The sequence below is a fragment of the Tachysurus fulvidraco genome, chromosome 21, assembly GCF_022655615.1.
Source record: "Tachysurus fulvidraco isolate hzauxx_2018 chromosome 21, HZAU_PFXX_2.0, whole genome shotgun sequence".
NCBI classification, from domain to species: Eukaryota; Metazoa; Chordata; class Actinopteri; order Siluriformes; family Bagridae; genus Tachysurus; species Tachysurus fulvidraco.
The window spans coordinates 3,840,927-3,850,411 of record NC_062538.1 but is presented as its reverse complement, the minus strand read 5'-3'; the positions used below and the strand labels follow the sequence as shown (position 1 = coordinate 3,850,411).

Below are 9,485 nucleotides of genomic sequence, written 5' to 3'. Positions count from 1 at the left end.
AAAAACACAGCGGGGCTTGTGTGAGAACTCACTCGTATAATCCCAACGTGCGAAGCTCTTCTATCCAGGACACTAGATCAAAACAACAAGGATACATCTTCATCGTGGAGTCCGGGGACTCCTAGGGGTCCGTGATGGATTTCTTTATATCACAGTCTACTACTGAAACGTATTATTAACCATTTGTTAAGTTGAAGGATCATTCAAAGTTAATGGCTTTAAATTCTTGGCTTTAATGTCAAGAAGGTTCAGTAACAGGAAGCTCTGATAAATATCCAGAATATAACTGCACACGTTTAAACATATCCCTGTTGTTTTAGAGTTAAAAAAAAAAAAAAACGACTTCCTGGCTACAAAACATTCAAGAACCCTTGCTCTAGTTTCTTTTCTGATGACCTCACGTATGGACTCAGGAACCGGTGTAACGTTATGTCTCCTAGAGACAATGTCTCCTCTTTGTGGTAGCTTTTAGGTATCACTACTTACTATTACTTCCAGCAGCCAAGACGTGCTATTTATCCTCATTTTCCATCCGTATGGTATGTATGACGGATTTTCTAAGATGTAATACCCAGCGTTCTGTGCGAAGTAAATGATGATGGAAAAGTCGAGACCAAGATCGTGTTCGAGATTTATTTACAGATTCAACGTCTGGAGCTTTAACAGAACTTTTAAAGAGAAAAAAAAATAAAACACTTCTCTAATATAGAGCTGCTACGTCGACATTAACGACAACATCGAATACTCTGCCAGAGAAAAGTCGTGCCTTCGTTTGGGTTAAGGATAAGGATACTTCGTTTATCTTTAAGGATAAGGATACTTCGTTAAGGATTAGGATACTTCGTTTATCTTTAAGACATTTTTACAACCACGGAGCGGTCATGATGTTACAGCGAGATAGAAGGTAGAAGGTTCATCAGTATGGATCATGCACAGTCAGTGATTAGACCCAGAATGTGAAGCTAGTACAGAATGGATCTAAGAGGAGGTAAATCTGAAGTATTTCTCTTTGGGAAATAAAGAAACACTCAGGAAAATAACCCACAAAATACTAGCAGCACGCACGTAAAAGGGCGAAATCTCAGTTAGGCAAACGGAAGCAAAACAAAACCAACAACAACAACAAAGAAACGGCGGCACCTCGTTACACAGTCTTCATCCGAGACTTAACATTTACACGAGACACAAGAGGAAAGCTGTCATTATGAAGCAGCATGGAGCAGGAAGAGGGGGAAAAAAAACTAAAAAAAGGAAACAAGTGAAGCAGGGTAGTCAAGGTACATGTCGCGAGCGGGTCCTGCTGTGTGTGAAGGACGGGTTCTCAGAAACCCGACGGCGTCAAGACGTTCATGTCGCGCGGTTTGAGCTTGTGGGGCCGTGTCACCTGCTTCTTGCCATCTACGCTGGGAATCTCCATCTTTGGCGGAGCTTTGAAGGTGGCGGGGTCCTCGGCCAGCCGAGCGGCCTGAGCCTTCATCACCTCCATGGGAGTCGGCTTCTGAGCACCTTTATAGGACTGCAACGCAAAGCCTCCTGTGAGACACAGGGTAAAGAAGAAAAGAATGGTCAAAAAATAAATAAACATTCCAGAGCTTGATGGGGTTCGGGTTGATGTGGGGTGTCGGTACTGTGCACCGTTACAGAGCATGAGCGTGCCTTTGTAAACAACCCGAGAGAAAATAAATGATAATCGGTGTGTGTAATGATGCATGAAGCTTTATCTAATCAAGCTAAAAATGGCTCTGCTGGTGAAACTACTAATTACTAATACTACTACTAATAATAATAATACAAAATAAAATACAAATAAATAAATCAAAAATAATAAAACAAACAAATACAATCACACACACACACACACACACATATATATATATATATAAATAAAGGACGAATACCAAGATTTGCTGAAATGAAGACATTGAGAGCTATTTGTTAAGTATAAGACAATGCAGGATTTTAACTCAGGAGTACTGACATTCCTGATGGTGAAGAGGATTAAACTGGAGGAGTGTGTGTATGCCGAGAGCATTGACCTACAGCAGGTATTCAGTCTCGCCTCAGCAGTAACGCTGTGTACTCGTGACTCAAAGATCAGATTGTGCTTTAACTGCCAGAGAGCCATCGCTGGACTTTTCACAGTCAACAGCTCAGCTAGCCGAGCACAATGCATGAATTGTTTTCTCCCTCGAGCGCAAGCTGCACTGGATAAAAGCTTCGGCCAAGTCATAAATATAATTACTGCAAATCGGTGACATTTTAGGAATTTCTGCAGCAAACTTTCTGCCCTGTGACTTGATGCATCTAGAATTGCTCTGAATTGCTTAAAAAATTCCTGGTTTCCAAATTAGAAGAAAAAAATAATATATATTTTTCTCTGAGTTTCCTATGCAGCACAAAGCTAACCCAGAATCTGTCTTAGTGTCTGTTAGGAAGGATTTTTCCAGCTCAGAGTCACAGCAGCAAATGGCAGAAATGTGCACAGTAACCAGGATGTACCTTTTTAACCAGTATGTAACTTCCCAAAACTGACTATGTGGGGAAATGTGAGGATGAAATAATATGTATATGATGATGATGTCCCCTAACGGTGGCTTAGTGGTTAGCACGTTCGAATCACACCTCCGGGGTGGGGGTTCGATTCCCACCTCCGCCTTGTGTGTGTGGAGTTTGCATGTTCTCCCCGTGCCTCGGGGGTTTCCTCAGGATACTCGGGTTTCCTCCCCCGGTCCAAAGACATGCATGATAGGTTGATTGGCATCTCTGGAAAAATTGTCCGTAGTGTGTGTGTGTGTGTGTGTGTGAGTGAATGAGAGTGTGTGTGTGCCCTGCGATGGGTTGGCACTCCGTCCAGGGTGTATCCTGACTCGATGCCCGATGACGCCTGAGATAGGCACAGGCTCCCAGTGACCCGAGGTAGTTCGGATAAGTGGTTAAAAAAAGGAATGAATGAATGAATGAATGAAAGAATTATGATGTTAGGTTCTGACTGACTCATTAGGACATGATTTGGAAGGACCAGTGTCCTTTCCCTCAGTCTGTTCCTACTGAAATCAACAAGAGGTGATTTGTTCATGGATCTCACATAAAGGTTCTTGGAGTCTTCTGTAACCTCCAGTGCTACATACAAGTTGTCTAAATGTGTCCTCGTGTTTTGGGAGTTGTACCTGCTGTCCCGTGTTCTGTCCCTGGGTCGGTGATGGACTTGTGGACCTGAGGCCGGGGACCGAAAATGCTCCAGCGCTCCACAGGTCCCTCGCTGGATCCGAAATCCATGCTGGAGCTAGAGCTGGAACTGAGCTCTGAGCCTGTGAGGGAGGCCACTGAGCCCTGGCTGCTGAACCAGCTTCTGACACACACACACACACACCACAACCACAGACAGATACACACACCCACACCACCACAGATACATACACACACACACACACACACCACAACCACAGACAGATACACACACACACAACCCACAACCACAGACAGATACACCCCACAACCACAGACAGATACACACACACACCGCCACAGACAGATACACACACACGCACCCCACCACCACCACAGACAGATACACACACACGCACCCCACCACCACCACAGACAGATACACACACACGCACCCCACCACCACCACAGACAGATACACACACACGCACCCCACCACCACCACAGACAGATACACACACACGCATCCCACCACCACCACAGACAGATACACACACACGCATCCCACCACCACCACAGACAGATACACACACACACACCCCACCACCACCACAGACAGATACACACACACACACCCCACCACCACCACAGACAGATACACACACACACACCCCACCACCACAGACAGATACACACACACACCCCACCACCACAGACAGATACACACACACACCCCACCACAGACAGATACACACACCACCACAGATACACACCATGACCACAGACAGATAGTCACACACACACACAACCACAGATACATACACACACCCCACCACCACAGACAAAGACACACAAACACACACACACACACAGACACACACACAGACACTTAGCCTGAATATTTTGCACAAGTTAAATACATCATGACAGTGCTGACTGCTTACCGACGCTTCTGTTTCGGGGATGACTGAGGAGTTCCTGATGGTGTCGACTGAGTTGAGGATGACTGCTTCTCCTCTTTAAAGTCGGCATTATGCATGTGCAATTTCTACAAGAAATGACAAAAAACAGACGTGACTGACCGATCTAGGAAGCCAAACTTCCGGCTGGCTCTTATTTCGGACTTGTGGTAGAGACCGACCTGCATGGACTGAGTCATGCGGTAGTAGTGGCTCTCTTCAGCAGTCAGGCCTTTGTGAGGCGTGTAGCCCGTGTCGGTAAGCCCGGCTGTCTTATCAAAACTCTGCATGCTTTCCTGGGTCTGCTCTGGAACACAGGTACAAATTCTCCCACCATATTCACCCAGCGTCTAGGCCACTCGCGTAAACAATGTTTTGAATATTATTGTCTGTCTTAAAAACACTCTGTGGTCTTACTGATGATGAGAGAGTTCATGAGCACTGAAGAAGCTTTGGCTTTCACCACAGGAGCCGGAGGCTGGCTTGACTCCAGTGCAGCGGTGATCTTTATGCTGCTTTCAGATTCATCCTCCTTAAATCAAAGAAAACATCAAAAGCTTTTAATTAAAACTAAAGAGCCATAAAAAATAAGAAATAATAAAAAATGTTGGTTTTTTTTTAAATACAAGATGCCAACATTTTTGCTGCCATAAAACAAAAGGTTAGGAAACATATCTGTGTGAAATTACCTAAAGCACACACCCAAAACCTGATCCATCCGTTAATCAAACACAATTTCATTTTAGAAGCATTGTGAAAGTTGGCAAAATCCCCACATCTAGAATTAGGCATCACTTTCATTCCAACAAACTATTTGCTAGTGGATGTTAATCCAGGTCAAGAAGCTACATGGTCATTTCTGCTCATGAAGTCGGTCAGTCACCTCAGCCAGACGGGAGAACTTCCTCTCAGGAATGACGGGCCTCCTCCACAGGTTGGTGATGTTGATGTCGGAGGGTGGAGGAGACATGGGTCGATCCAGGTTGTCGTCGTAGTTCACAGCGCGACGAGACATCCCCGTGGGGATAGACATGCCTCCCAAGAGACCCTCGCTCACCCCAGGTCCTGCCTCTAGGGCTGCAGCAATGACATCAACACCACTGATTACAGGTGACAATATAAACATGGTCGATAAACATCAATAGAAAAGTGAACTGTCCTTGGGTAACAATATCTGGCAACCCTGAATTAGTTCTGTATATTAAACCACAGTTCTGTCCTCGTGTAACTATCCTGACTCGGTCGTACAAGTCTCTGATTATCTTGAGATTGAACGACTGCAAATTGCTTCCTGGGTTCCAACCAAGTTCTCCCAAATCTCCCTGTTTCTTGTCCCACCATTTCTCAAAGCACCAGGAGCCTCAGCACCCAAGTGGTGGAATGAACTTCTGTGACTGACGGTCTTCACACGAAGACAGAAAACCTACCTGACCTAACCTCATCATCAAGCGCGTATCTTTAGAAGGTTTCTTCATTTATACAGTCGACAAAATTTGTTGGTTTAAACCTTGGAACAAAAAAACGACAGCAAAAACGAGTCCACACTTACCTGGAATGTCACCAGGTCTGGACGCCATGGCCACTCGGGACAGATTGTGCGTTTGGCAGAAATGTGGAAAACGGTAGGAACCGACAGATATGACTCCTACCTGTCTGGTTACAGGAGATCATAAGAAATGTCAAAATTTGCGTAGAATGTCCAGAGAATCAGATTTAAACACTTTTAAAGGTTTACTGACTTGATTGCAATCAGCAAACCTCCTTCAGGTAATCATTAATCAGCTGAATGCTTTGTAAAAAGCAAAGCCTAATGCTTCGAGCTTCTTTAAATCTATAGAAGACGTTCCACTCGGCCTCGCCGTCAGTACAGATTCATCTCATGGACGATATTTAAATGTGCACATAGTATTATTTTGCTTATTTAGAAGAATCAGATTTTACCAGCTTTTTATAACAACAGTCTCAGTAAAGTCTCAGAACTGCTTTTATAATATCAGGTTGTGATTTTCTTCACCCCTGGCTATGTGTCACAGACCCTCGGTGTCCCTGGATCCCGTATCGTCTTAAATATAAAACTGCATGATTTCCAGCTTATCGGGTTTATCGGTACTGAGAATACTGACACTTGTATCGATACTGATTAGCGGTGACGTCACAACTGCTGGTAAGACACCAGACAAAGTATACAGAGTATATTACAGTCATAGGAGCTCTGTTATCTTGGATAGTTACATCGTCGTCCTGTAAAAACTGTATTCAGGACACAAATACACGAACGGTATAATTCTGAATGGGAAGACAGCCTATTGAGACGAGCAAAAAAAGCTCAAATAGCTCAAATGTTCAGTAAACTGTGTCCCAGAAATCACTGCTGAACGTTCACCCTGTCTTGGTGACAGGTGATCCTGTGTACAGCGAGTGTCCTGGAAAACGTGGCCAAAGCACACTATGCTGGGGCAGGAAAAAAAAAAAAAAAAGGTTATTAGTGAATATTTACCAGTGCAGGGGGTTGAGGCCTTAGGCACTGCTGCTATAGGGCAGGATCCTGCTCAGTCACACAAGCTGAAGGTCGCACGCTGAGCATTGTGGGATACCGAAAGAAGCTCAGGGAGAGAACTGTAAAAGAGACAAGTCAATAAAACTGCTCTGAATTGTATAGTGTGATGTTTAAAAGAATTATTTATCTTACAAGTACTCTACTACTACTAATAAAGACAGAAGGGTTTTTTTTTTTGCACCGATAAGCAAGCAGTGCAACCTGACTGACTGACAACACAACACAAATGTCTGCTTACACTCCCTGCACCTTCAGCTCACCACTTTAATGCCCTTCTCCAGTTACAACCGCACCCTTAGGTGCAGCTTAATGCTGCAAATGAGCAGCGATAGCATTTCAGTGTGGCACAATTGTGACACAGTGATGAAAGTGAAATGCAATGCAACGTGAAGGGGGTGAAAGGACCTATTTTGGCTTTAATTGCTGATTTCAGTCCTGTTTCCCACATGGGTGAAATAAAAGACGACAGAATGCTGACTTAATCTTTTAATGCACCTTGGGTCCTTGGGTGTTACTTGCTTTATAACCCGATAGGTGCAACAAATCACATCTTAAAAACAACATCTTAAAAATGCTAGAGAAACCGCAGACAGAAGAAAGAGACCACAGCATATACACACACATATTATGGGTGATTGGTCAAACTATTGCCAGGAGTAAGAGGGATTGGTTAAACTTCTTTTTGCATGAGCGGGACTTATAAAACTGCATGTACGAGTGGCAGAAGCAATTGAACTTCGTGTAGGATTGGGTTGCATTGGTCCAACTTGTAAGAGTAAAATGTAAGAGTGGATGGAGGGAGTGGATGGGATTGGTCTCACATTTTGCACAAGTAGTGGGATTAGTCAACATTCTTGCAGGATGGTGGGATTGGTCAGGACTTTGTGCAGGAGCTGGGGGGGATTAATCAAGATTCATGCAGGAGTTGTTGGGATTGGTCAAATATCGTGAGGGAGGAGGGATTAGTCTAGAGTCATGCAGGAGTTGTTGGGATTGATCCAACTTTGTGCAGGAGCTGGTGGGATTAGTCAGGATTCATGCAGGAGTTAGTTGGATTGGTCAAACTTTGTACAGGAGCTGGTGGGATTAGTCAGGATTCATGCAGGAGTTGGTGGGATTGATCCAACACTGTGAGGGAGGAGGGATTAGTCAAGATTCAAGCAGGAGTTGGTGGGATTGGTCAAATACTGTGAGGGAGGAGGGATTAGTCAAGATTCAAGCAGGAGTTGGTGGGATTGGTCAAACTTTGCACAGGAGCTGGTGGGATTAGTCCGGATTCATGCAGGAGTTGGGGGGATTGGTCAAACATTGTGAGGGAGGAGGGATTAGTTAAGATTCATGCAGGAGTTGGTGGGATTGATCCAACTTTGTGCAGGAGCTGGTGGGATTATTCAGGATTCATCTAGGAGTTAGTGGGATTGATCCAACTGTGTGACGGAGCTAGTGGGATTAGTCAAGGTTCATGCAGGAGTTAGTGGGATTGATCCAACTGTGTGACGGAGCTAGTGGGATTAGTCAAGGTTCATGCAGGAGTTAGTGGGATTAGTCAAACAAAAGGACAAAGCATTACAAACATGTAAAATGTAAAAATGTATATGTAATTTACTGGACAATCTGTAACTAGACAAACGGTAATAAAGTCAAACAGACTAAAATATATATCTGTACATTACAGACATATAATATCAGACAGTTGACTAAAACGAACAGAGTAAATCTGATGGTGGGGACTCAATAACGCATAAAATGCCCTTTATATAACCTTCATGGTCTCGGTGTGTAATGACGACGACTTAAATAATTAGATTTAATTCTAACAGGTTTGATATCCGCTTTTGTGTGGTGGTGTTTAGTGAAGCGGAGACTGTTAGCTAACGCTAGCGATACACTGATAATGTGATGTAATGCTATCAAACGTGTTCGTACTGAAATATTAGTACAAAACACAACGATTACAGCGATAATAATAAACAGCAAAAAAAAAAACAACAAACCGAACTTAACCCCGTAAACACGTGAATCATGCGATATGACGTGTTTTGTTTAGAACCCCACAAGCACAATAACAGTAAAATATTGCACTAATTTACCTGACAAGGTGTTTCAGGAGCTAAACTACCCCCAAGCCGGACGCTAACAATTCACAACATGTAGCGAGAACAAAGTAAACCGAACAATTTGAACACTTAAACAAGGTATTTGTTCAGCATCGCGTTTTATCTCAGCCATAACTTCCCGTTAGCTGTGTGTGTGTGATTGAAAACACAGACCGGTATGGAGTGGTTTTTTAACTCTCGCTAAATCTCGCGATAATTCAGGCTGCCGCTGAGTCTGTTGTAGTTCTGTAACTTGCCACAGGAGGCAGTAAGTGACTGTTGCATGCGTCCTGTCAGACAACTCGGCTGTACTTCTGCTGTACTCACGGTGGCAACAGTATAAAATAAATAGTATTTCACCACTTATCAAATTACTTTGCTTATTGTTACTCTATCTATCTATCTATCTATCTATCTATCTATCTATCTATCTATCTATCTATCTATCTATCTATCTATCTATCTATCTATCTATCTATCTATCTGTCTGTCTGTCTGTCTGTCTGTCTGTCTGTCTGTCTGTCATTTAAATCTATGGTGATTAGTTTTTGTTTATTTGGAACATGATAATCAGTGATTGGTCATTGTAAACAATGGTATGTAGGGTGTTGGGTGTTGTGAACAATGGTGATCAGTGATTGGCCTTTGGGACCAGTGCTGATCAGTGATTAGTCATTGAGAATAATTGTGAGCAGTGATTGGTCATTA

At 43.5% G+C, this 9,485-nt stretch overlaps 1 protein-coding gene across 5 annotated transcripts; it reads right to left on the bottom strand.

The window, feature by feature from the left end:
* Nucleotides 1–619: 619 nt before the first annotated feature.
* On the bottom strand, nucleotides 620–8,957 carry kiaa1191 (KIAA1191 ortholog). Of its 5 annotated transcripts, none has more exons than XM_047805844.1 (9): nucleotides 8,772–8,957; nucleotides 6,622–6,740; nucleotides 5,674–5,773; nucleotides 5,008–5,201; nucleotides 4,542–4,656; nucleotides 4,307–4,431; nucleotides 4,110–4,213; nucleotides 3,168–3,349; nucleotides 620–1,533 (listed from the first exon to the last, which is right to left on the bottom strand). In XM_047805844.1, exons 3-9 carry the CDS (start codon nucleotides 5,699–5,701, stop codon nucleotides 1,322–1,324), a joined length of 960 nt encoding a protein of 319 aa, XP_047661800.1. In that variant the 5' UTR covers nucleotides 5,702–5,773; nucleotides 6,622–6,740; nucleotides 8,772–8,957; the 3' UTR covers nucleotides 620–1,321. The 5 variants fall into 5 exon arrangements, with proteins under 5 accessions (XP_047661800.1, XP_027009271.1, XP_027009273.1 ...); XM_027153470.2 differs by having other exon boundaries at nucleotides 5,674–5,777; nucleotides 8,772–8,956; XM_027153472.2 differs by having other exon boundaries at nucleotides 3,168–3,346; nucleotides 5,674–5,777; nucleotides 8,772–8,956.
* Nucleotides 8,958–9,485: the final 528 nt, after the last annotated feature.

What these genes read in the sequence shown, in the direction of transcription:
- kiaa1191 (XM_047805844.1), bottom strand. Translation starts at nt 5,701, where the DNA reads ATGGCGTCCAGACCTGGTGACATTCCAG. An exon ending in CATGAACTCTCTCATCATCA is followed by an intron (nt 4,432 to 4,541) that starts GTAAGACCACAG and finishes CCTGTGTTCCAG; the next exon opens with AGCAGACCCAGGAAAGCATG. An exon ending in TCCCCGAAACAGAAGCGTCG is followed by an intron (nt 3,350 to 4,109) that starts GTAAGCAGTCAG and finishes TGTGTGTGTCAG; the next exon opens with AAGCTGGTTCAGCAGCCAGG.